Source organism: Scatophagus argus, chromosome 2 (genome assembly GCF_020382885.2).
Source record: "Scatophagus argus isolate fScaArg1 chromosome 2, fScaArg1.pri, whole genome shotgun sequence".
Classification (NCBI taxonomy): domain Eukaryota; kingdom Metazoa; phylum Chordata; class Actinopteri; family Scatophagidae; genus Scatophagus; species Scatophagus argus.
Genome location: NC_058494.1, coordinates 22,646,445 through 22,674,022, shown reverse-complemented (window position 1 = coordinate 22,674,022; position 27,578 = coordinate 22,646,445). Strand labels below are relative to the sequence as shown.

The window sequence follows — 27,578 nt, the reverse complement described above, 5'->3', positions numbered from 1 at the left end:
ATATTCATGTATTATTCCTGTCGTTGCTTATGGCTCATAAACACTGCAGGGTGCAGGGCAGCCTTGTGCAGGGCGTCACGCCAGAAAAAGTTTGAGGGAGAGCTCATAGCTGACATCAGTGTCATTGTTTTTCCCTTCCTGACACACTTTAATTATTTACACAGTTTAATTAATCATTTATGTGCTTTGGTGTGTCCGCTTCATAATTTTCGTCGTGTGAGGCTGATTAGCCAGCGTCTAATGTTTTAATTATACTCATTAATTTCAAACCCAGGCCTGTGAAGATGGCAGAGTGGAGAAAGAGAGAGCAAATCCCTGCTGGCGCGAAGCTCTTTTGTCATGCTGGAGGTCACCTGTGGGCGCTGTTTTAGGTTTACGTTTCAGTCAGGTGTTCCCTGGCATTTCCCTTCCTTATTTGGAAGCTGGCTCTGGTTTATTTAGAAATAAATATAATTTGTGCAACTTACTGGCAGGCTTGTGTTTGTTAGGCTGTTTGAGTCACTGTTGCATAAAAGGTCTTAAGAGAGAAGAACAGGAGGTTGACAAACCGACATCAGTCCACGTGTGTGCAGGTTTGATTCATCTTTTGTTCTGTGTTACCGCCGCCAAACAGAGACCGTGAGAAATAAAAGAACCCACCACAAACACACATATTTATGGCTAAAACCGATGGCTCGTTTCAGCTCTCAGCTCCGCGGCAGGACAGAGAAAGACAACAGTCACGGCAAAGTTTGACAGTAAGATTTAATGAACGAACAACCATGCTGACTGAACAAGTCCACGATCACATCACAAACCCGGAACATCTTCATCAGGTCCGTCGCCACAGCTCGAGGTTTGGAGCAAGTTAAAATTCAGTTCACGAGCTGCCTTTTTTTTTCTTTTTCTTTTTCTTTTTTTTCCTCGACAATTGGACCTCAACCTCCAAAATCACTTCTCGAGAAGCAAGTGGAATGAAACGCAACGGAATATGGATGAGCTGAAACTGTCTGACTTCCTTCTTTCTGTCAGCGTGCGTGAAGCAGTGGCAGTTAATTCCCATCTTCGCCGTGATGAACGCTCTTGTCCGTGACCTTTAGACATGTGTTCGACAACCACGTATTGTGTCTGTGTTATTAGCCCAGCGAGCTCTCGCAGTCCTCAAGTCATTCACATTCAAACAAAGACAGCAATCACTTTCCTGATGACATGAATGGCCACTCTCTCTCTCTGTGTGTGTGTGTGTGTGTGTGTTTGTGTAAATTTCAGTACCCTTTAATGACACAATGCATCCTCCTCTACTATACTCCCTCTCTTTTTTGCCATTTCCCACGTGACGAGCTATCCGTCGCTCCGTATGACGTGAAACAGTGTGACGTTGTAGAGGACCTGGTGCCCGTTGTTCCAGGTGTACAGCGCCCTCTCTCTGGGGTTGTAGTCCATCATGCTGATGTGGGAGTACTGGTTGTGGAAGGGGATGTCGGTGTATTCGTACGTGGAGGAGTTGGTGTGGTAGGCAAAGTGGACCTTGGCCCCGGCCAGGTGGGAGTTGGTGACGTACAAGGTGCCGCAGATCATGAAGGCCTCCCCTGCACTGCGCTTAGGAAAGCCCGTGTCCCAACTCTGCAGGACCTCCAGCGAACGAGAGTCCAGACGACTCACCTGGAGACAGAGAGGGAGGGTTGGTCACACATGATTCAGTCTGCGATTTGATCATAATGCAGTTCACTTCTGCCAAAACCAATGGCAGAAGTGAACTGCTGTTGTGTAAAACCACAATGTCGAAACCTCCTCATCCGTCCATCCATCCATTTTCTATACCGCTTATCCGTCAGGGTCCCGGGGGAGCTGGAGTCTATCCTACCTGACTACGGGCGAGAGGCGGGGTTCACCCTGGACTGGTCGCCAGTCAATCGCAGGGCCAACACACAAAGACAGACAACCACACACTCTCACACTCACACCTAGGAACAATTTAGAGCAACCTCCCCATTTATAATCCAAATATGTTTGCCAAATGCAATAAGAGGCAATGAAAATTGCAGCAGATAAAAACATCACGTTTGTAGAGCAATGAGGAGAGCGTGACCTGCCTCAGATCAATACCTGGAACAAACGCTATCGGGATTGTGTCTACGTGGTTATCGCACATTTGCGGTTTGACTGCGTCATCTTTTTGCACCATCTTCTCCCGCATTGGCTCAATGGAGAATCAGCAGCTGTTTATCACAGCGTGTTCAGCTCCTAATATTCAGACGTTACTACAGCAATGGCGCATACTAAAAGATGGAAGATCATGTCAACACGTGTCCTAAAAAAGGCAGGAAACTTCGATTGACCTGGAATTAAACAATCGCTGCTCACAGGGAAGGATTAAGTGATCGGTCAGTTCATTCTGTGGTACCTACTGAACCTTAAGTTCGCATCAGTTTCATGCCATCCTGCATTTTCCTCCCTCAAACAGGAAGTTGAGTATTTTGAATTTTCTTTGGGGTGTAATTTAGTTTTTTGAGACTGATGAATTTTGTCATTTATTATTATTTGTTAACTAAGACTTTTCCACTTCCTGTCGAATTTATTTTTTTAATTTTATCGAAACCCACTCACACACACACACACACACACACTCTCCCTTCTTGTCCCCTTGTTATAACCACTGGATTGTAACAAGTGCAAGTAACAGAGAACATTAGCTGCAAATTGCTCAATAAGATTGAGCAAAACTGCAATACACTTGATATTCATTATGATAGATTACGCTGTTCAGTGCAGCAATGTGTCTCTGTCAGAACCTTTAACAGATTTTTATGGATTTTTTATTACTTCTGGAAAGTAAAGCAAACTTGCTGTCAGCAGTACCTTCTGACCGGAACAAAAACGCCAGAGGGTTTAGATTTGGTTTAAGTTTAAAAATCAACTTTAAATATCCCTCCTCGAACAGATTCAGAAAACACAGGAGCGCAGGAACACACACAGGGGCAGACTATACCACAATGTTTCCAGCATTTGGGATGGAGGTGTAGACGGCCCAGAGTCCCATCTCATCAGCCATGAGGTCGATGTCAGAGGAGCCTCCCCAGCTGTAGGGAAATGTGTTGTTGTACCCGGCCCCGCTCAGGCTGCGCTGGAGCAACACGCTGCGAGAGCGGAAGTGATACTGAACCTGGAAAGACAGACATTCGGATCATTTACTGTCAAACTCTTACTTCTGCCCTGTTTCCCCTGCAGCCGGTCTCCTACCAGGATGTTGCTCTGGTGTTTGTTGTAGTAGAGGGAGCCGTTGTAAACCACGTGGCCGGTTCCCGCCCAGGGGTGGGGCAGCAGGTGCTGCACAAAGTTCTGCCCCTTTGTGAAATCCCCCATGGTTCTGTACTCCAGCACGCGCCGGCCCTTATAGTAGCCGTCCATCGACCACACCTGGTGGAGGAGGAGAGGGGAAAACAAAAGGTTCGATCTTGGCTCTGCATCCGGGATGAAACACGGGCACCCATCAAGCACTTCATTCTGTAAAATCTGCTGAGAGATCCATGATGGCCTCCTGCCACGCTCACCAGCAACTTGATTAGATAATTACATGGTGTTTTGGCTGATACCTGCTGGCCACGGCACACCTTCAGCCAATGAAATCAAGGCCGATTATCACAAGAGCGATAAAACCCCTCAGCAGAATAAGGGTTGTCTAATGGATTTGATAATCAACATAAAGAGACTTTGGAGCGTTGTGCTTTCTTAAACTGCCTTTCCTAAACCAAGAATACAAGCAAAAATGAGCAAATTAATCTAACGCTTAAACGCTGGCTAATCTGGCTATCTATCTCACCACATACAGAAGTAATTAGTGTTTTACACATTCGTCATCCTCATGGATTTTTCTGCATCATCACTGCATTATTAAACCATTATGAGCTAGCTAGCTCCACCCGACAATACGAAGACAATGCTGTTTCTTAATTTCCATGTCTTCTACATAAATCATCAGCTGGTGCGCCTGAATAATATTTCCTGAAAACATACAGCTCTTCCCTCAGTCTTATGCACAATATTATATATGCAGCCACCAAGTGCATATCTAAGACCCTTTTACAAGCCTTCACAGCGTTCGGCCCACAGTGACACACGGCTACAGCTAATAAAACCTGCTAGATGATGAAGGACACCCACAGAGATCTGTGGAGAAACAAGCGGGCAAAGAACGAGAGAAGACGAGTGGGAACAAGAGAAGAGATGGGAGGGAAATTGAGTGTCGACAGCACGGAGGATTAATTACCCAAAGGGGGCCGAGAGGTGAAATAGATGAAAGAAAAGAGCAGAGAGCGCTGGCAAGAGAGAAAGCACTGTTGGTTAAAAAGACTCTTATTCCCTCTCAAAACCCGAGGAAAGTACAGAAGGTAGAGAAGAGGGAGCCCATAAAAGGGATATTTTTTGTGTGGGTCAAAGAAAAGGAAAATCACTCCTGCAGCGGAAGCACCATTTTATAAATTACAGTGAATTTGCAGACCCAATATTCGAAATTCTCAGACTTTCAGACAAAGGGAACTGATTGCAGCAATTCTGAGGGACCTCAGTAACAAAATGTTTAGTTGAGACTCAGCTTGCGGTTTGCAAAGACAATGAAACGGGCTGATTGCTCGCTCTTGACTAAAAACATTTTTTTCTCTCCTCTAAACACTCCCATTCTTCCCTATTTTTATCCCCGCTTTGCCAGATCATCTGATAAAGCTCGCTCTGTTTTAATTTCTTTTTAAACTGTGTTTCAAAGGAACACGAGTGCCTTTGTTTTCTGGCAGCTGTAATCTTCTCACATTTGACTGCACCCATTTGCTTTATATAAACCAGCTCCAGATGCTGATTACACAACAACTGGTGCATGCATATACAACAAACACCTTCCCACTTGGCCTAAACCCGAACTCCTCCTAAGTTTACTCTAATAAAATACCTGCAAGCCGTGACGCAATCTCTTCACAGTACAGCTACGCCGTAAATGAACAAAATCCACAGTTCTGGTTCTGTGCCAATATTTGCCCAGAAGTTCAGAGCGTCGGACAAAGCACAGCCTGCGCTGCGTTTCTGTCTGCCCTTAGGCCACTTTTTCATGCAGTCCAAAGACCAAAAGAAAAAGAAAAAAAAAGATTAAGTGTTGCCTTTCAGCTCCGGCCTGAGCTTTTGACAAATGAACAAAGAGGAATTAAACTCAAAAATCATATGAAGTGACTAGAAACCCAATATGAGAAACGTTATTTGAAGGGAAGAAAGACAGTTTGGAAGACAGAAGAAGAACTTCAAACTTTTATTGTCAGTATATGTTTTACATACACCGAAATTCTTCTCTGCATTTAACCCATCACTGACTGAACACACACATACAGTGAAACAGTGCAGTGCCATTACCAGACACCAGACAGCCGGGGAGCAAATTGGGGGGTTAAGTGCCTTGCTCAAGGGCACAGGGCACATCAGCCAGCTAATTGGCGAAGGGGGGGGGGGTTGATCAATCACTCGACCACCAAATTTTTTCCTGCCAGTCTGGGAGGAGGGGGAATCGAGCCAGCGACCCTTCGGTCACAAGCTGCTTCTCCAGCCTCTAGGCCACAGCTGCCCCCCAAGAAGAAGAAGAAGAAGAAGATGATGGATTCTGAACTAAAGAAACTGTTTATGTCAGACTGCTGAAGCCTCATACTGTCTGCAGCTGCAGCAGTGGCTGCGGATTTCGTCCTTGTCATTTCTCACAGAGGAGTCACGCCAGGAAGGGATCACTTCGCGGTCAGCGGGGAGACGAGGAACGATTACAGCAACCAATGACCCTTTAAAAACTCAAGCCCCTTAGCATCTCTAATGTCTGCTGCAATCTGTCCTGACCACTTCTTCCCCCTCTTCCTCTCTGCTGTTTTTTCATCATCGCCTCCCATGCTGCTTTCATGTCACCCCGCTCATCTGGCCCGTCTGCTCTTCTTTTGAACAACCTTCCCCCGTCTTGCTCTTACTCCCTTTGCTTCTTTCTCTTTCTGTCCACCTCCTCTTTCATTTCCCTGCCTCCACTTCCTGCTTCACACCTCCTCGACAACAGGCCACATTGCCCCTCTCTCTCTCTCTCTCTCTCACACCATCAGCAGAGACATCTTGACAGATCAGGGGATATCCACACCTCAGCAGCTGTTCTCAAATGCAGCGACAGGTGTGTGCAGGCGCGCGTGCGTGCGTGTGGGAGTGCAAACGTACACACACATTCTCGCACTGATGAGCTAATGAAGAATTCATAAATGCCAAACTGGGACCCTGTGAAGACACTGTAGTCATGGATACCAAAGGATGTAAGAGAATGACTTTACTTACAGAGTGTGTGTGTGTGTGTGTGCGTGTGTGTGTTCCATCCATATTTAACTGATAAGACACAGGTTATCCAGCCTGGAAATTTATATGATTTTTATCTGACTTATTCCATTTAAAAAATAAAATTAAAAAATATGAAAACTTAATTATTTTTGCTGGTTGTTTTCTGGTGCTCAGTGTCAGCAGCCTTATGTAATGCCCTAATGAAATATCAAAGGCTGCCAAGGTCATGCTGGACAAATTACAGACATCACTGTTTGGATGTGTGTCTGTAGTCCTACAGAGAAAAACTCCTGTCATTGAAAAATTGATTAAGTTTACTGTTCTACAACCAGTTAGCACAATAGTGAGGTAACAACATCTGTCAAAGTCACAAAATCTTCTTCACAACATCCAGGTCTGCTCCTTGTGCATGTTTTGTGTTTGATATTTATGTTTTCTTGAAGTCCCTCAACCCTCATACATTATAATAGAGCGTTCAGCAAACACCGAGGCAGCTTTGTGCACTGAAAATTGTTCAGAAAATGTCATTGAGGCCATGTTTTGTAAAATGTCAAACCTGGACTTTAGAGCAGTTCTTCTTACGCCTGCATTAGGTTTTTCATCAGGTGTCCAGAAATCTAAAGTCCGGTGGAGTGATAACGTTGGTCTGTGTCTGCTGAACGTGTTTTAACAGTCACCACTTTTCCAACGATGGTGTACGGGAAAACTGCTTTCTGGGCCATTACAGGAGCAGCTGTAAAATGCTGAATACATCTTTTCAAGCGTGGCAAAGACCCTGAAATGACTCTGTATTATCTGAATGTCCTCACGCAGCAGCTTGAGGAAGCTTTTTCATCGAATGTGTCCAGTAAGCAGCATTCAGGGGAATGAATGGGGCACAGTCTTTGAGAGCAGTTCTCCTCAATGCACCCACAGCTTACTGTAAACCATGCAGGTGGGAAAATAAAAATAAGTTCTACAAGTGTTTTGTGAAGAAAGAAACGAATCTGACACATTTGTTAGGCCTCCAGGATACGCACAGTGCATTTTGGTAAGAAGGACTAAATGTAAACACAAGTGTTTTGTTTATAAAAGAGCTCCGCAGGGGTTCCTTTACGCCTGAAGAGAAGTAAGATAAAAGTGATTTCAGCAGATTACAGCTTTTTCATAGTTTCACCGGCTTATTCATGACACAAATCCAGAAAGAACATTTACTGGATTTGTATAAAATGCATGCATTGCTGAATGTTCAGTCAGGTTCAGGAACGTCTCATATTAGACAGCATTAAAAAATATAGAGACAGAAAAAGCTCCCTACTCTTGGGACAGGTACAAACAGACGTGTGGATCAGGAAAGAGCCCGCACCCATAACCTCGTAACAGTAACAGGAGTCGCATTAGTTACTGGCAAAGAGAAGGCAGTAACTGGGATAGGGCTGCTGTGTATAGCTCTGTCTCATCGCCTGGGAGAAGCTCTAATGGGGAACAGGCAAGGGTCACCATGGCGATATAAATCACACCTGGCAACTGGGAGACAGTCGCCTTGACAACTAGTTTAATATGCCTGAACAAAACTGAGAGTGTGTGTGTGTGTGTATGTGTGTGTGTGTGTAGGAAATAGGTGAAGCAACGTCAGAGTGCTCATAGGAATCATGTTAGATGTGAGGCAGAAAGACATAAGAAATACATTAAGAAAAAAATACTGAGCTAAGAAGTACCATGTGGCCACATTAATAACACCTGCTTTACTTGTCATGCACACAAACACACGCACACACACACACACACACACACAGTCTGCCTACCCTGCTGTCGGAGCTGGGAATCATGGCGTCAGTCATCCAGGAGCCAAAGCGGGAGCCCGAGGCTCTCACGGTGATTGGGCTGCTAACTGCAGTCAGACGACCACAACCTGTTAACAAAAGATGGACATACTGTGTTCAGTATGAATGAATACGGTGAATTTTTAAATGCAGAGAGCAAACACAGAGGATTATGGAAGTGAAATATGGGGGTCATAGTTTCTGGCTTGGAGTGATTGATGCTGCCTGTCAAGGTCACCTGACCTGCCTGTTTATGAGCAGCCATTGCCTTCCACAGGTCCCAACTCAATTTACCAACTTTCATGAAATGTGTTGAAATAAAATACACTTGTGGCCCAAGCACGAGCTGTGAAAAAAACTTTGCTTCTTCATTACAAGATGATAACACAGACACGATAGAGACATGACTGCAGAGAGGGTGAAGTTTGAGAAAAGCTTCAAACTCAAAGAAAATATTTTCACCCATGAGTCAAATCTAAATTTTTCATGAAACTTTTTTCTTTTTTAAACACCAGACTCAACTACTAAATCCTTGAAGTGTTTATCCTCTTAGGATAAAATACTCACCTCCTGCAGCTTTTAAAGGTGGCTGTAAAATACAGTTTGCTCTTTCAGTGAGGACTGTGGTCAGCTCGGATTCCCAGCACTTCTATGCTGTCTTATCAACAGGTTCAGTAAGTCCTAACTATTCCATTTTTAACAAGACACTTCTTGCCTCTATCCCAATGTGTTGTGACCATGTCAAATTGTATGCTGATGTTTAAAAAATGTTTATATCATTTTATTAATTACTTTTGTTATCAAGCCTTTCCTTGTTTAGTAAAATTACAGGGCGTACAAGAAACAAACTAAAACTGAACGGTCAAATTTGGTAAAGCAGTGGCCAAGATGTCCCACGTGCTGTTCTTTGGTTCCTCGCTCCCAAAACACTGGATACTACGATTCCCACAATGCAATGTGATAGCATCTGCTGTTAAACCCTGCCTGTTTGATAAATATCCAATGTCAAAGGCAGCAATACCACTGAATAATATTAACCGAGTGCTCCTAAAGCTCCGGCACATACCGAGTTTGTTCATGCAGCTGTGCAGCCTGGTCTCCAGCAGTAAAACCCTCTGCTGAAGCTCCTCGTAGTCGTACGCTCCGATCTCTTCCTGGATGGCCGTCAGGATGACTGACAGGTTGAGGAGCTCCAGTCGCAGGGTGGCCAGCGTCTGCAGGTCCAATCTGTACTGCTCCATCACTGAGAGGAGGGGCCTTAGCTGAGACATCTGGCCCTTCAGCTCCTGAGGTGCACAAAATATGGAGATGAAAAATGAGCTCAGAGAAGAGAGAAGATGGGGTCCAATGCGGTTAAATCTGATAAAACGTCTTCTTCCTCTCTCTTTTTTGGTTGAGGTAGCTCAAAGGAAAACCACCCAAGTGTGACTTCTTCCCTGTGGATGAAGTCTGGGTTTGTGTACCTGGGAGGAGACACCTGTTTAGTAACTGATCAGCTGACCCGATGGTGGACGGTCAGAGGAACGGTCAGGCTGTTGCGGAAGCAGCGAGATACCAGTGAGAGAGTCTGACAACTTTAACAGATGAACAAAATTAACAGATTTATCATAAAGTATAGAATTAACTGTCCAACGTGTTAATGTGTATCACTCATAAATCACGAGAATGCAATATATATATTATTTTATCAGTATTGGAGCAGCAGCTATCAGGTGTTTCCCTTGAAATTTTCACTTCATAATTTCTAAAAAATATAAAAATCTATTTGATTTTCTCCTTTTCTTTAGTTTTCAATGTCAAAATTCAAGCAGAGGGAGTAAAAGCTGCACTGCTACATCCTCCTTCAGTGTGCTTCAGTTTGGCAGGTCTGACAGCAACTCTGACTAACACCTGCTGCACCAGTTTTTAATGACGAACACTCATTTTTTTTGGTGAAAAGTTTAAAAAGACAGGCAGAATCTCTTCCTCTGGTCTTCAATTTTCACATTGAAACCTGGAAGAAAAAAAAAATCTCTGCTTCACATTTCCTCACTTGCACATGAGTAAAAAGGAGCTAAGGCGCGAGAAAGAGACACGAGGAGCCGCCTTATCCAAATGGAGACCGAGAAAATGCTGGAGGGACTGCATTTATTCCATCTGCCCTGGGAACGCTTCACAGTCCCACAGGAGGGAGAAGATGTGGCTGGAGGACAGCTGCTCTGCTGGCACTGCGACCCATATAAACGCCATAAAATATATAGACAAATCAAACACAATCAAAGATCTTTTTAAAATGGTCTCACGGTGGAGAAATCTGAGCCAACGTGAATTTTTCTGCTACTATTTTGAAGTAAGACCCTATGAATTATATGTGTGAGACAGATGTGTGTTTCAGGCGACCTCTTTTTACTTCTGTTTCAGCCCAGACACTTGAGATGTCTTCTCACCTTCAAATCCCTCCCAAAAAGACTGTTTGCTGCGTGGAGAGAGGAGTTCAATTTGATATGGGGGGGGATTAAAAGAGGTGTCAAAAGCGAAGACAAAAACCTCATCATCTCCTCAGAACATCTCGTTCCCCCGCACACAAACACAACAACACGTCCAGGAAACAGCCTCCTTGGCAGTCAGTCAGACACTTTGTGTGTCTAATCCGTCCCCTGCCATACTCAAATTAAGGCCTAAATGCTCCTTTTCTGACATTGCTTCAAAACATTTTCTCATGCTGTTTCGGCACCAGTTTTCTACGTGCTTGAGCTGCCCTTAAATTCGGCTCCTTCATTCTCACTGATTGGTACCGGCATCATTATTTGCATGTAATTCTGAGCTAATTAATATGTATTAAAAATCAATCCTGACAAAAAGCTGAAAATGTCACAGCCTCCTTCATCTTTGCCTCTCTCCTGTCCTGTGTCACTCTCTCCCCCCTCTCTCTTCCAAACCTTTACCACCTCTCTTTATTTTACTCATTCCTCTCACCTCCCCAACCGACAGGGAAAAGTCATAATATGCAATCAGGTATTTCTTTCTATCCATTTCCTCCCCTTTTGTCCTCTATCTCTCTCAAGTTCTCGATCAATCCATCTATCTGTCGGTCTTAATCCTGCTCTTTGACCTCCCCGTCTCTGCTTCCCTTTCCCCCCTCATGGGATGAAAATACTGTTTAGTTATTGATAAATTTACTGTAGCTGCACATTGCATAAATATTCATAAGTTCTCAGTGCAAAGGCAAAAGCTTATGACTGTGAAAAACCCCCAAGGAGCGAGAAGATACACACACACACACACACACACGTACATACACAAAAACTAAGTGCATAAAAACTTAAAAACAGACCCCAGAGGCCCGTGATGTTGTTAAGAAGATTCTCGGAAAAAGATGAAAGTCAGAATGGATTCTTTTCTCTATTTGGGGAGGTACTGCGAGGGGTGGAGTGTGTGTGTCCTGTGTGTGTGTGTGTGTGTTTGTGTTGGTTCACCTCTTACAGAGCTTCTGTATCTCCTGGCATCTCATGCTCTTGGACATTAGATATATTACTCTACAATCTTAGGTTTTACGCACTTAGTTAATCTGAGTTATGTTAACTGTTTGGCAATTTGAAGCAATGAGTCTGTACAGTCAATGTGCAGCTCAAGTCAGTAGCCAGTTAGCTTAACAACAAACAAACACAGGAGTGGTATTAGTCTTCTCAATGACCGTTCTGTAAGACACAGAAAATTTCCCAAAACTATTTCTTTAGTTCTGTATGTGTTGCTCTATTATTTCTGTTGCCACCAGAGTTTGTGTGACCTTGAGTGAAGGCAGGAGGCCGAATGGTGTGATGAAAATTCACTTGTGAGTAGGGTTGCTATGTTATCAAATTATTAACTTTATTGTGTTTTGTCTGTTTTCTGGCAAACAAATTACACTCAAATTACACTAAAAAAGTGTAACGAGGTGGAGAGACCCTGAAACCACAAACGTGCAAAGGCCTACAATTAAAGAAATGCAGTTTATTAATCGGAAAAAGGCAACCAGATGAACCACAAGCTCTAACATCTAACATAATGATACATAATCATATGTATTCTCACCTCGGTATCAATACGAATAAATTGTTCTTTTACTTCAGGGGTTCAGACCGAATGAGAGTTTAAACTATCTCCTGTCTAAAATTGGTCCGACATCCTGCTGGTAAAAGTTCACATCACATTGCAAAATGAACCAGACCAGGATCAGTCCAGAGGTGAATATGTCTGCCTTTGTCCTCATCGGAGGTAACAGGGAGCGCGTCACCACACTGTGTCCCTTAAACGGTGCTGATCTGTACTCAATTCCAATCATTATACCGTGTCATGTGTTATTTCTGTCTTATGGGAGCATGTGGCAAAAACAATGTTTGAGTAACTCAGTAAGGCCTGAGCTGGTGATTTGCAGATTAAACAGACACGCAGACGTCTGGTTTAGAAAAGGGCTAAATTTGGTTGAGAATGACTATACTTAAATGTGAAGCATGTGCTAACTACGGACTGAAGAGCTGTTGAAACAATGATGTGCCCTAGATCTAAAAAAAAACTTTTCAGACAATTTTAGCCTACTTTTCACACTGACGTCAAGCGAGACACAAATACCCCAACTCAGTGCTTCCTGGGAAAGTTACATGCAGGTGTAGACAGTGCACACGGATTTACTGCTTTTGGGTGTCAGTATTATTGCCAATTACAGGCAGACAGACGGACAGTCAGACAAGCAGCGTCACAGCTGATTTAACTGTTCAGATCATTTGCCCTTCATTCCTCAAATACGCAGCCTTTCATTCTCTGCAGCTCTTGAGATAATCTTCCGCTTGCCTGCTGGTTTGTTGTTGGCACAGACGCCTGCCAGCAGCATGATGGCAGAGAGCACCGAGCCTGATGAGATTAGTACTCCTAATTTAAGAAGTGAAATACATTTAGATTCCCCTCAATAAAAGGCAGCACCCATCCAGCAAAGAATCATTTTCTTCTCAACTGCAAATTTAGAGCACAGACATCAATCTGGAAAAAAAAAAGGGATGTCACACATGAACTCTGCCTCTGCTTTGTGTGTCGATATTATGTAAATCTCTTCATTAATATTAAAATGTCACACTCATTCCAGACAGATTTGGGGTTTTGTTTTGTTTTTTTCTCGCGGGCTGCTCGAAGTCCTAATGTGTGCAGTGATGCTGCAGTTTTGCTGGCACCTTCTGTACAAAGCTGCGCGGCACTTTTACACAGCGGACATGATGCCACCGAATTGACAGCTTCAAGACAAATTTTGTCCCCTTCATGAAAGACGCTTGCGTGTCTGAGTGCAGACAGCAAACTTCAGCTTGGCATGCGTGAAATCAATGTTTTCACACCAAAGGTTATGTGCTCCCCGCAGCGACTGTCTTAAACTCTGTGTGTGTGTGTGCGTGTGTGTGTGCGCGTGTGTGTTTATACCTGCAGGCCCTTGGCCGTCAGAGTGCGGGGGTTGGCCACGTAAGTGTGTAAGCGTCCGTCCACTCCCCTCAGCAGTGGCTCAGAGTCTCGAACATACTGCAGGTCTCTGGCTGTCCGCAGGTCTACTACCTCCATGGACTGACTCACATTCTGGACCTGAAGACACACACACATACACATGCACAGAGTTCATATTATGACTGATTTTTGTCAGCATCCTCCATCGCCAGAAATGCTTATGACTGGCTCTGGCTTGTGTCTGATTACTGCCACCTGTTATTTGTTTCCAAACACCTGTTGTTTGCCTACAGATATGACTGTGTGGTGATGGGATGGAATATTTAAAGGGCTGCTTCATCCAAACACTAAAAAAGAATAACTTTTCTCACTCATACCCCACGTGGTATCTAGCCAGAAAGCAGACAGTTTTGGCTTTCATCTGCACGGGAGATATCCATCTATGAGATTTCAGCTTTCAGCCATAACGTTAGAGATAAAAACATAACTTCATGTCAGCCACATATAAGCATTGAAAAAATAGTTCCTCTAGTTAATCCGCATGGGGACTATTTATTCTTTAGTCCTCAGATATTTTGTTTCAGTTTTAGATCATTTCAAACTGCTTTTTATGTGTGTGCATGCAAGGTGCCGCATAATCAATGTGAGTTTTAATTACAATGTCACTGAGATTTAATGATTTGGAAATGCTGGAGCAGATATCTTATCTGGTTGTTTTAAATCAACCTCTGTGAAGCTGTACTAGATGACACCCTTACAGCGATAATGCTATCATGCTGATGCTGAGCGGGTATCATGAGTTCCTTGTTTACCATCTAAGTTTAGCCTATTAGCATGCTAACATATCCTAACTGGCAGGAAACTCAGATTACAGCTGAGGCTGATGGGAATGTCATTACTTTTTGCAGGTATTTGGTCATAAACCAAAGTAATGTGCAAATTAAAATTTCGACCTGACGATGGTGCTAGATGAAAACTGAAGGAAACACAAAAGTTCTTAGAACTTACATAAGTAAAAATCAATTTTCATTCAAGTCAAATAATATTTGTGTCTAAACATAATTTGCGAAGGCCACTGTGCATAACAAAACCCACTTCCCTTCAACTCAGCAGTCAACAAAGACAAAGAAAGACCAATTACAGTACATTATGCTGCAGCTAACTGCTGCAGGCAGGTGGAGAAACACGAGTGAAGATAAATCCACTTTTTAAACCCAAAAGTTTCAAAAAAAATGTAAACTCTGAGCTCTCCTGCATTGCATTGAATTTGTATGAAATCACACCAACCAAAAAAAATTCCTGTTTGGTCTGAACACAAGGGAATCATTTTCAGAAGGACGTTATTGACATCGAGATTTAAATTTGTCAGACTTGTTCAGGTTAAGCAGATAATGGAATTCAATAGTTTTCATTTTGCTATGAAGTGAAAACATCAACTTTATGAGAAAAGAAGAAATTCTGGTCATCCTCAGAGGAGCAGAAATGTCTGATCAAAGTCTCATGAAATACGTCCAGTAGTTCTTGATTATTTCAGTCTGAACCAAAGTGGTGGACCAACAGCCCTGCACTGCCGCCCACAGAGCCCCACAGAGATCATCCTGTGCTTTCAGGGGGGGTTGTTTCTTTGGCAGAAAGTGCTTCTGTTTAAACTGTTCACAATGAGGACATTGAATTATCCAAAATAACAGAGACAACGATTCTGCAAGGACAAACTGTTGAATCTTTTACATCTAATGTTTGGAAAACTGTGATCACCACAGACAAAATGCAATTCACCACAATTATCAAGTGGAGGTGGTGGTTCTGAAAAAAAAAATGCGTACAATGCTTGGCACCACAATTTATTGATTACACTGACGATTCTGGCTCCTTTGAATTTTTCTTTTCCAAGACTGTAGCAATACTTTTTAAAACACCTGCAAGTCTCAGGGACAGATGACTCAGAAGTAGTCAAATAAAATCAAAAGAGGTGTGAGAAACTGTGCTGTCTGGATTTAGGGTGAACATCATTATTCCAACCTCCTTGGCCCGACAACATGACGTAAAGTCACACTGATAATATTTCTCTTGGAAGGAGCTTCCCATTAGACGCATTTAAACATGAGAATCTCATCTGAAATCTGCTCTAAAGCAACAAACAAACACTCCCACGCTTCTTCTCATTAACCATCCCGAAACGCTACCAGATACTTCAAATGTCTTTTGATACCAAATGGAAAAACAAGAATGTGAAAAAGAAATCCATTATAAAAATGACCCAGATATCCAGAAGTGATACACAAACAAACAAACAAACACCCACACACCTCCCTCTGTAACACAAGCTTGGGAGGCCATAAACACACACACACACATTAACACTCACAGCAGGATCTAGGTGTCACTTCCAGAACAGCACTGAGCTAATTAAGATTCATAAACACAGAAGCCTCCCAACAGGAACAGAGAGGAGAGCGAAGACGTTATTCTAGATAGCGCTCATCCACCTCTCTCTCTCTTTTCCTAGTCTATTTGTGTGGAAACAGTACAGGATGCTACACCAGCAGTGAATGTAAAAAAAGAGGTATAATCCTCTTGATGTTAAAGTTAGTGTGCTTTTACTTTGGCGAGAAAACAGGATGCATACATCCTGATGTGTGAGCCTGGCAGTGGTGCATGCTTTGGGAAATGTTTTCTGGTCTGACGGTGTTCAATAATTCATCAACTTCTGTCACAAATCACTTTTGTTTCTTTCTCAGGACACACACATATACAGCGAGAGACACGCGCTTATGCAGCCAGACGCATATCCTCACGTATACACACACCTCAGCACAAACATATATGAACACATTCGGCAGACAATCCAGCATACAAATACTTATATACGGAGCTACACTCTGCATACAGAACAAAGAGTTTCTTTCCCTCCCATCTGTCAGTTTTTCCTTTGAGTTTAAACTCTTTTGGCACGTTGAATGACTGGGAGTCTTTAGAGGATACGGCTACTGATGTATCAGGGATACATCTGTCAGTGAAACCTGACTGTGTGTGTGTGCGCGTGTGTGTGTCTGTGTTCATGTGTGTTTCTGCAAGTGTCAAAACAAAGAGACAGTCCAGTGAATATTTCATTCCAGTACGCTGCCTCTCCCCTGTGCTGCATCGCAATGCTGACCACTGAAACATGCAGGAATGCACTCAAAGTCAGACAAACACAAACAAAACAACACACACACACCTGTTCAGTCAGCAGGCGTAGTTGTCGACTCCGAGGGTCTCGTTTGCAGAGGTTTCGTGCCGGAGCGACCACCGTGCAAACACACCTGCCGTCGGGATCTGAAGCCGTGCTGTACACCTGCCAGCCCTCCTCTGAGCCGGGGTACAAACCCTGCACACAAACAGGCTCTGCGTTAGCGAAGTCACTGCAGGAAAAACACATCAGCCGTGCTTTCAACAGAGGAGAAGGTCAGCAAAGTGGAACTCAGAGTAAATTATGGGATTTAATTGTTTGCATTTTGTTTTTGGCAAGAGCTCACATCTGTGAGGACCACCAATGCTGCTCCCGTTGACTTTGAAATGCGCTTCTGTGACTGGATTTCAGTCTGAGCTTTGCATTCTACCTGATTTAAGTTTTAAATGCTCAGATAATTTTATTCAAACTCATCTACAATTCTACTGGTGACCAATTGTGGCTTTTAATGCATTTTCTTGTCACGTTTTGAACTGTTTAATAGTAATACGAGTTTTCAAAGCCAATTCAAAGTTCCGGTTTTTGTAACCAGCCACTTCTACTGGAGTTTGATTGAAGCTATAAAATCTAAAATGCTTCCTCTTCAGTCCAGCCATTTTGACCAATAGAAGACGACACACACACAGATATCACATATTGATTAAATGTCTTTCTATCACGTGCAAACAGGATTTTAACGGAATAAGACACACTGCTTCTCATATCTGGTGTGATCAAAGAGGACATACAGGCGGTAGTGCAGCGTATAGGTGGCATCATTTTTATTTTCAAACAAAACTAAAGTGGCTGCCGTAGCAATACTTCAAAGTCCCTGAAGTGAATGTTTTATTATTTATTTTTTGTGAGAATCTGTGTTTTTGTGAAGTGCTTTTCAAAGGGATGCAATGAGTCATAGCACTGAAGCAATTTCTTTTGTGTGTTTTCGAACGCAACACGCAGTCTCTCTGCATCTCAGCATGTTATTCAGGTCACACCGTACTCAGACGTGCGGACAAATATTTTCCTGTTAAAATGTTTCCGTCTAATTTCTATCTTGCTGGTGATTCGCAGCGGGATTTCAGAAGCTCTCATATCGTGATTTAAGCGTCGATTTAGGTTCATAAAAAGGAGTATATTGTACTTGACTGCACCATAGACATCTGTGTCTAAATTGGATATTTCTCGTCTGCAGCTAAAATCAGCTGTGACATCTCCCACATGTCTGCATCCAGGAAAGCTTGCAGCACAACTGGAGACTTTCCACCCTCTCCATCCACAGCCGGAGCTGCTGTTCTTTCTGGCAAAAAGTCACCGGCACCCCAGAGCGCCCAGAAATCTGCACAGAAAAAATATTTTGCCCTCCTGGCAGTCCAGGCTAACACACAACTTTTCCTTTTCGTCTTGCTGGTATCATTTAATTCATTCAATTGAAATCCACATTTCATTGACATTTTCTTGTGAAAACAACGTAACTTTTTTTTAACTGTGACTGTTATCGTTAATTTGTAATTTTGCGACTAAGCAAATGAAAGGCTTAGTTATTTGCTTCCATAGAATAAAATCATTCTTTAAAATCATGAACCATAAAGAATAATGAAAACGGTTTTTAAATGAGAACAGGCATTTGTAGATGTTATTTTCAAGGCTGTAGCACACAGCATCAAACATAAATTTATCAATAGTTCTGAAATACCACCTAAGTTGTTATATAATGGGATGTGTTTATTTTTGTAAATTTTTTCTTTTGGCTTATTTGGGAGCTCATTAGGTAGTGCTGAGGTGACAGCAATTGTTCCCCAAGGGTCTACACGTTGGACCCAAGACACAACACATTAAATTAGAGCACATGTGAAACCATGAGCTCATTTTGGTGAGATTTAACCAGGACTTTGGTTTGACCTACTTGGTGCTAACATCCTAGAACAATGTAAACGCATGGCTGAGCTCAACCTGACACATACCAGCCTGTCACAGTAATCGCGCTGAGAAGCTGCCCTACAAACCCTGAAAAAAGAATAACGACACTGAAGAAAGCTGGAAGGATGGAGGAGTGCGAGGAGCTACAGGGAGGAGGAGGAGGATGCCTGGAGGGAAGCAACTGATAAATCAATCAGCTGGGATTGGTGTGGTAACCTTGAAGTCCCGTATACAATGAAGCTGGGGGGGGGGGGGGACAAGGAGGATTTAACACATGAGGACATGGATGGGATGAGAACATAAGCATCGTTTGTGCCGACTGTTTGATGTAATTAAACACAGGAGGACATACGGCACCTAAGGGCTCATTTCACACAAGGGAAAAATGATAAAAATCTACTCAGGCAGCTGAGCTGATTGTGATCACTGCAGAAAGAGCGAGCGAACTGAGAGCTAACAGGGCTAAATCCCTGCAAGGATTGGACAGACAGAGAAAAGAGGCGGAAGAGTGAAGACTGCATAAAGTGTAACAGCTCATTAGACACACAAACATCTAAATGTTCCCTACTTGTACACAATTGGGGGGGGGGCATGTGGAGAGGCTGTAGAGAAGGTCCACTAACATGAAAAACAAAACAATTTAGAGGAAAAAAAGGGAAAATAGAAGAGGAGAACTGTAGTCAAGGTGCTCCTGTGGTTTCTCCCATAAACTGCATTCATCTTCTGATCATCTCTACTACAGTGAACAAACAGCAAGAAACAAATAGCAAATAAATTCAAATCCAGCACACAGAGAACAAAAATTTCAGGAAATACTGAAGTGAACGTAATGTAATCCATCATCAACAATGACTAATTCATGTAATGTGGCACTGCAGTGACAGATAAAAGATTTAAAGATAAAAATAAACAATAAAGCCTGACAGCCTCCTCCCTGGCTTGGCTCCTCCTTCACTGTTTTCTTCATTACTTCCCTTCATCCCTTTTTGTCCTCTCGCTTACTTCACCCGCTCTTCCTTTGGTCCTCATTTTCATCTCTTTCTTTCTCTTCTTCTCTTTCAGTCTCATTTGCCATCTAATTTCCTCTCTCCTGTCATTTTCCCCTTCTTCCTATCAAAAAAAAGCACACAGTGTGTGCACACAGCCTAACTTAGCTACCTGGCAACTGGGCATCAGTGATTACCTAATGCTAGCATGTGTGTGTGAGTGTGTGTGTGTGTGTGTGTGTGTGTGTGTGTGTGTGTGTGTGTGTGTGTGTGAGAGAGAGAGAGAGAGAGAGAGAGAGAGAGAGAGAGAGAGAGAGAGAGAGAGAGAGAGATCTAAAAAATTTAATGTGGGTGGGGTTTGTCTTTAAGGTTGTAGCTTAACAGTTGAAATAGAGGGTTATGTGATAGAGGAATAGCTAAAAGGTAGCCAAATGAACGTGTTAAAATAGATAGCTAAAAGTGAAGGATAAATGACTGAAATTGATATCTATGGGTTATGGATTTGCCCAGTTGATTCAGCTAAAAACTCATGAATAAATATTTGGTAATGGACGAAACCAATTAAATTTGACCAATCTATAACATCAAATTTTATCCAGCGAACCAGCGAATCAGTTCAAATGAACACATCTTTAGCATGAAGGCATCGATGAATGAGTTCAGCTCCTCTGATGGGACTGCGAGAGGACTTCAGAGGAAAAAAACGTACACTCACACGTCGTCAAACTGATTTACAGTAACATAACAGCTCAAGAGATTCTCTGTCCGTCGTCTCCCAAAGAAGCACGAGGTACCAACACCGCACCACATTGAATTTCCCTCGGGATCAATAAAGTATCTATCTATCTATCTATCTATCTATCTACATCTCCATCTGCTCCCAATGGTTGTGTGTGTTTTTCAGCAGGCATCTACTTGTCTAAGACTGCTTGCACTTTGCTGAACTTGCAGAGTGTTGCCACATAGCAACTGTGAGGTTCCTCTCGAGCCAGAAAACTAAATCATGCAAAGCCCAAAGTGTGCATAAACACTCAAACACAAACACGCAGAGTATATGTACAGAGCAAAGAGATTTGCATGTGCAGTAGTACTGCATCTACACGACTGGGGCTGCCAGGTCGCTGCTAAGGCAACAAATAACCGGCTGTCCCTCGAGTGAGTCAGCCTTCCCCAGGAGAAATATCACTCCAGTAAGTCAGAGAGAGCGCAATCCCATTACCTCTCTGCATGTATGCGTGTTTGTGTGTGTGTTTCTGTGTGTGTGTGTGTGTGTGCAGCAGTGGCTTTCTACTGTACATGTGTTCTTTATGACTCATATCAACAGCAAAGGTTTATTTATTTATTATTGCTGTTTATTCCTCATATTTACAACAAGCTGCGCTCTGTTTTCAGCGAGCAGTTTTTTTCCCGCTTTTCTTTCTTTTGCCTGCACCAGCGAACAGATCAAATATCCGTTGCATGGAGGCTAAATGTTCCTGGATGTGTTGATCCTGAAATTTGACTCCTTTGTCTGGTGTTTCTTGGTGTTTTGCCACAATTCAAAGACAGCTAATTTTCTCATCAAATGCAAAGACTGTCACATTAGAGAGCTTATGCAATTAAAGGGAGTGGGTGTTGATTGTGTACAAAACTGAAGCACGACAGTGTACACCCAATATCTTCTGTGATGTTAAACTGACTCCAACAAATTCGTGAAAATGTCGAAAGATCAACTTCTGACAAATTAAAAAAATGTTTTCAATTCTGTGTCTGTATGTGCGTCTGTGTGTGTGTGTGTGTGTGTCTGTGTGTGTGTGTGTGTGTGTGTAGTGCCTATATCCAAAATACATACACTGACGAACCGCTCGTGTGTGCCCTCGGGGGAGACGATGGTTCCATTGAGTCCAACCAGCGACGGCAGAGTCTGGGACATCCAGTTGGTTACCATAGCCATGGTGCTGAGCACCGCGCCAATCTTCAACATGGGAACACTCATCCTGACATGCACACATTCACACAGCACACACACAAGCAGAAACTCTAGCTGGTTCTCACACACAGTCCAAACTGTTGACAGCAGTCATGCTAAAAACATCATGATGCTACAGATTTCAAGAAAAGAGTTTTCAGCTCTACAATCCAAAGTCACCGTTTTGTGATAAAACCACAGTCGGGATCGGCCCACCGCTGAAGTCTGCCACAGGTTAGAGAATAAATCCGGGAGCACAAGCCACTCCAGATGCCTCCATGGGAAGACACATCAAGTGCAAACATCCACGGCTCGGCTCAGGCTGCAGGAGATGCTCCTGGAAGCAGCTGGTTATTCCTCCTGAGCTGGGTGTGTGTTTCCTGGACTCCTTCCTTCGCCTGGCAGTAAGGAGCTGTGGCTGAGCCAGCACTGCTCTCTCATTTATAAACTAACTCTCTGCCTCCCCCTCCCTCCCTCTCTCTTTCTGTCTGTCTCCCTCTCTCTCTGTCTCTCTCCCTCTCACCTATTCTCTTGACTCATTCATCAAATGAGCACATTCAGCTCTCAAATAATATTTTTGTTTATTCTCTTTTCTTGCATTTGTTATCTATTTTCAAACACGTGCCCCTTTTCCCCCTTATTTTACTGTCCTCTAATGCTCCTTTTCATCTTTACTGAACACATTGATTTCTTTTCTTCTCTGTTCATTTCCCCTACTTTCCTTTATATTGATTAAATGCACACGCCTACACGAGAGCACAATGCTCCAGATTGACCTGTCCCTGGTCTGTGTGTGTGCGTGTATGTGAGTGAGTGTCTGTGTGTGGATTTGTGCTTCATATGCATTGCAAACTGACACAACACTGCCACCATGTGGCAGGCAGCGCCTCCCAACTCAAACTTAGTATGCAAGCTGTCTGACACTCGATTTAATTAAAACTTGATGGGAAGTACAAGATGTTCTGAAGATGTTTTATTTGATCTGTGTCAGCAGCGTATCTCTGGAAGCAACAAAGTCCCAAAACAAAATCCAGCCAACGTGCCACTATTGCATTTTGTAAAGTCTGTGTCGACAGGGACTACAGATGAAAAGGAGGTGCTGTCACGGTCCGGCTGTGCCTCTCTTTCACTGCGAGTGCTTTCTGCTGTCTAAGCCTCCCTCATGTGTCTCATTTGTTCCTTGTTTGTTCTCTTTTTCTGTCTGTCTGTATCTGAGTTGTCTGTCTGGGTTCAGTTTTAGTTCAACCACACAGCTACATTAGTTGGTAAATCTTTCCCATTTCCATGCTATGCAGTAAATGTATACAATATATACAAATTGTCTTAATATACTGCAGATGATAAAATGCAAAAAATGAATATACTCAACTCCCTATGGACCTGTTCAAGTTTGTGCTGACAATAACTGTGATATTAAAAACTGAAATGCTGATAAATTAATAATACACATATGATAATTTGGAGGTAAATATTTCACCACAGATGACCTTTGGAATCTTTTGTTTACTGTTGATTAAGTGTAATTGTTCTTACTGTACACTTTTCTGTCCAGTGAGAAATCTGACAGACAGCAGTACTTGTTTGGACATGATACTCTTGAAGAGAAAATCTGATATTGTAACAGTCCAAGTCTGCACACTGAATGTTCTGAATATACTTTTTTTGTCACCTTTCAAGTATAAACTCACTACTTTCTATTTTAAGAACTGAATTAATAACAATTAGTAACAATTAATATTTTGATCTGATGTGTTCAGTCAAACGTTAGATTAACCCTTCATTGTGTGGGGATCCACAGCCTCCACTACTCTGTGTGTACATACATTTTTTAAATTAATTATTATTATTATTTGCCTTTGGTCTGATATTATTAAAAATAGATGTGTAGAAAAGTATTTAAATGTTAGCTAATTCCCTTGGCCACAAACTGGGTTTCTATATAAGATGAAGATGGCAACATGGAAATGATCAGAAACCATGAACCAAAGAAGAAACATTTCACGGTTTATATGCTATATGGGCTATTTACTGAAAAGTCATTCAAGGATACTTTAAGGTGAAGCAGACCCCAGAAATCTCTAACTCAAAAAACAGAAATTCAAATAGACTTATATGGGATTTTCAGAGATACGGGTAGTTCTCATGGTACTATGACAAAATGAGCACGTCTTCGCTGCAGTACAAAAGGACAAGGCTGTTCTGTGGTTCACGCCGCCGGCGATTATATATGGACAATTTAACTAAACAACACTAAATGTTTTATTGTGCCTTTGTTCTCATCAGCAGTTACATGCTCATGCTTTCTTGTCTCAGGAAAGTGCCCCCAGGATACACATGGATTATACATAAAACACCCTTCAGCGAATATGCTGAACTAACATGAATATTTCAATCAGCAGCACTTAAGGGTAACACAGTCGTTAGGGAAATGGAGGTGCACAATAGTGCCGACATGAACATCGTGTCACGTCGATCAACTGATCGATGTGACACAACTTCGGGGTACTTATGGTCACTGACCCAGGTAGTTTCCTCCTAGTATTAGTATGAAATAGAAAAAAATAATGTTTTTTTTAATACAGCAAAAAGCAAAGTTGCAAAGTTGCAAAATACATCACAGCACACCAGATAAAAACAAAACAGTAAGCCAAAATGAGCTAAAAGAAGGCATATTAAAACGCACAATAAAAGATTAAGATGATGGGGATACTATATCTCTCAGTACCAAAATCCAGTAAAATAAATTTATAATAGCGCATTTTTGGAGTATCGGGAAGGAAGACTCTGAAGATGCTGGCAAAAACTCCTTGGCAGCAAATATTATATTTATCTAGTCCTTTTTATGCTGTCAATCCGTGAAGTATTTCATCCCTTTGGACACAGTGCAGAAAAGGCTCAGAAAGATTCAGTGTGAAAGCAAATGTAAATTTTCGAGAAGATGTGTGTTTTGGGAGATATAAATACATTTTACTTGCAAACAAATGTGTGCTTTAAATATAGGAATTGACAGAATGAAAAAAAGTGCTACACTATTTTCCATAGTGTGTATTATTATCCTAAAGTTCACCTTATCTATGCTTTGAGGTCCAGCAAAAACATTCAGTGGCAAATTGTCATTTGACAAAAAAAGGACTTTCTCTCCCAAAAGGATACGATTCTAAATTATTCACAAGCTTGATCCCAGTATATCTGACATAAAGTTGGAAAACTGCAACAATTATGTTTACAAGTTGGACGTTTGAGTATAGTGTCTTCTTACCTTACATGAGCAGACAGTAAATAGCAGCTGCAGCACCCAAAGGGCTTCAGGTGGACCCATCGCCATCTCCTTCAGGTCTCCTTTGTCTTGACCCAGTTTTGGATCACCGCAGAAATAAAAAACAAATCACCTAAGCACTTAGGAGAAACTCATGTACTTCAAGTACCACTGGGGACTGTGCATGTCCTTTAGTTTACTTCAGGGCCAAGCACTACTCTGGTGGCCAGACTGGAGTGAGTGAATGCCCTCTGGTTATGGAAGGAGAACACACTCCTGGTGTTGGCTGCATGCTGAGGAAAGCCACACAGACGCCAGCGGGAGAGAACAACTGTCTTAGAGAAGGTGAAAGAGGGGGGTGTAGGGAAGGAGGAGTTGGAGAAAAGGATGATTATCTGCTACGTCAAAACAAAGGGAGAGGATTACACTTTGTTAATGGGTGTGTGGATGGATTTGTGAATGACGGATTGCGTGTAGTGTTGTTTTGTCGTCATGAAGACACACATCAGAACTACTTTAGAGATAACACATTTGAAATACTTCAGTTTTTCCTTTTTTGTTTATAACCCTACATTGTACTGTAAAAGAGCTGATACATAAAGGTGAAACAATTAGTCAGTCGATCAGTTGAGTGACCAAAAATTACAGTAATCAGCAGCTAAACTGATTAAAATTGAAATCGATTAATTATGAAAATAATAGACATGTTAACTGACTTACTAAAGATGTTTTAACTGCAGTGCTCATTGACTGCCAATCTGAGTCTCAATACCAATTCCAAAACAAGTTTTTTTCAGTCCCTCTGAAGAATATAAACACATTTTTTGTGCCTATTTCACATAAGATGACATTATTTTTCATATGCTGGTTTTCAGAATACATGCAGTTCAATCAAATAATGTAAAACTATTTTGGCAGTAGCAAAACTACAGTTTAAATCAGGATCAAAATAAATAAATAAAAACCACAGGCCAAAAGTACTGGTCACTGATTCACGAACTGATGTATGAATGTATGAAAAAGCAACAGAAAACACAACTGACTTTAAGTTTTTATCAATGCTAGCGCTCTGCAAATAATTAGCTAGACCTACCTAGCTTAGCTGTAGTAGCTGCACCTTGAGCATTTTGGGCAGTTCGTTTTCCCAGTTTAAGCTTTAGCGTTAGCCTGTGTTATTAGCTAAGCAACTTTAGGCTAACTCATTTAATGCCATATTTAGTGTCATTAATTTATGGTTTAAAGCATAACTAACGTCGGAATTTATTGCACTGAACATAAATTGGATTATAATACTAGATACTATACTACTACACTACTACATCAATGTCATCGAATAAATGTGAAACTGCTGTAGGCTAACCTGTGCTCTAAGCTAACCGTTACTGCTAGGAAGAGAAAGTTAGCTAGTTTAGCATAGAACATTTTAACATGAAATGTTTACGTACTGTTGGCGCCTGGTTTAAGTCAGAGAATCACCAAAAAGATTATTTTAATCTTTGAGGAACTTAACTGCTAGTTCCATGTTTTTTTAGTTGACTTCAGTCTGACCAAATTATGGGAATAGGCTACAGACTACTGAGCTTGCTATCATTAGCCAGAGCACCAAGTGAAGAGGTGAACATTTCTTACTTTTACCGTTTTCTTTTCCACCACAATTCCTCTGTGGACACTGACATCTATCTTCAGTAAACTATCTGGAAAGAAATAAAATATTAAACAGTTTTTGACCAATGCTTTCCTGACAAGGATAGACTGAGGCTACAATTATGCTGATCCTCACGCTTGCTCTCACTCCGGGTGTAACTACTTTCATGTCAGGGCATCTATATTTCATTGTTTAAAATTAGCAGCTAAACACTCCTGGATGAGCTGTGCTTCACCTCATTAAAGTTTCAGCAACATTGGAAATGTCTTTAGCTGTGGTACAGATGTCAAGATAGAGAAAAGAGCAGCAAAAGTGGAAAAAGCACAGGAGGGATGGCGGTCAACAAAAAGCAGGCTATGGTCAGCAAACGCAGATTGTTAATACATTCAACACTCACACACACACACACACACACACACACACAAAACCCCTGTTAAATTTAATTTCACTTCATAATGGAAATGAAGAAAAAAAATAGGCTTCATGCTAACCCGAAGTTCACACTCACAATTTAGGGAACCATGTTTCACTCGAACTTGAAGTTTGAAAAGCAAATAAAAGGGCTTATTTATTTTTGTTTGAAATATGTTGTTTGTACTGCAGACCTAAAGAAAGTTAGGCCTATTCATGCCTTTATTTCAACCCATCCTAGCAATTTGCAACAGTCCATATTCTGCACTTAGAAAAGCACTTTGGTGTATGTTCAAAATGCAGCTGCTGGGCTTTTAACTGGAACTCTCTGCCCATTTCATACATTTTATCATCCATCCACCAGCTTGCAGTTGCTTTCACAATATTTTACCAATCAATTACCAGGCATTAAATGGACTTACCCTGAACTATTTTTCTGACCCTTCACAATAAGGTAAAAGCAGCCATTGTGTGTGTTGTCATATAACTGTACTTTGAATGTACTTCTTTAAAAAAGGGATATGCATTTTAGCAAGCAGCCTCAAACATGCTATATGAATAGCAGGAACACCGGATCAATCGCAGCCATAGTGGCCTTGTGAGGGTTTACTTGTGCAAAAGTGTGCTTTGAGCTAAATGTTAACATGCAGACAT

General features: G+C 42.0%; 1 protein-coding gene across 9 annotated transcripts; it reads right to left on the bottom strand.

The window, feature by feature from the left end:
* Positions 1-726: 726 nt before the first annotated feature.
* LOC124049396 (noelin-2-like) lies at positions 727-26,896 on the bottom strand. 9 transcript variants are annotated; one of them, XM_046370993.1, is made up of 11 exons: positions 26,749-26,896; positions 26,498-26,562; positions 24,872-25,203; positions 21,496-21,640; positions 16,771-16,920; positions 13,536-13,691; positions 9,181-9,400; positions 8,097-8,203; positions 3,220-3,396; positions 2,969-3,142; positions 727-1,641 (listed from the first exon to the last, which is right to left on the bottom strand). In XM_046370993.1, exons 4-11 carry the CDS (start codon positions 21,637-21,639, stop codon positions 1,321-1,323), a joined length of 1,449 nt encoding a protein of 482 aa, XP_046226949.1. In that variant the 5' UTR covers position 21,640; positions 24,872-25,203; positions 26,498-26,562; positions 26,749-26,896; the 3' UTR covers positions 727-1,320. The 9 variants fall into 9 exon arrangements, with proteins under 9 accessions (XP_046226949.1, XP_046226968.1, XP_046227003.1 ...); XM_046371012.1 differs by having other exon boundaries at positions 24,872-25,199; XM_046371047.1 differs by having other exon boundaries at positions 24,872-25,199; positions 26,504-26,562.
* Positions 26,897-27,578: the final 682 nt, after the last annotated feature.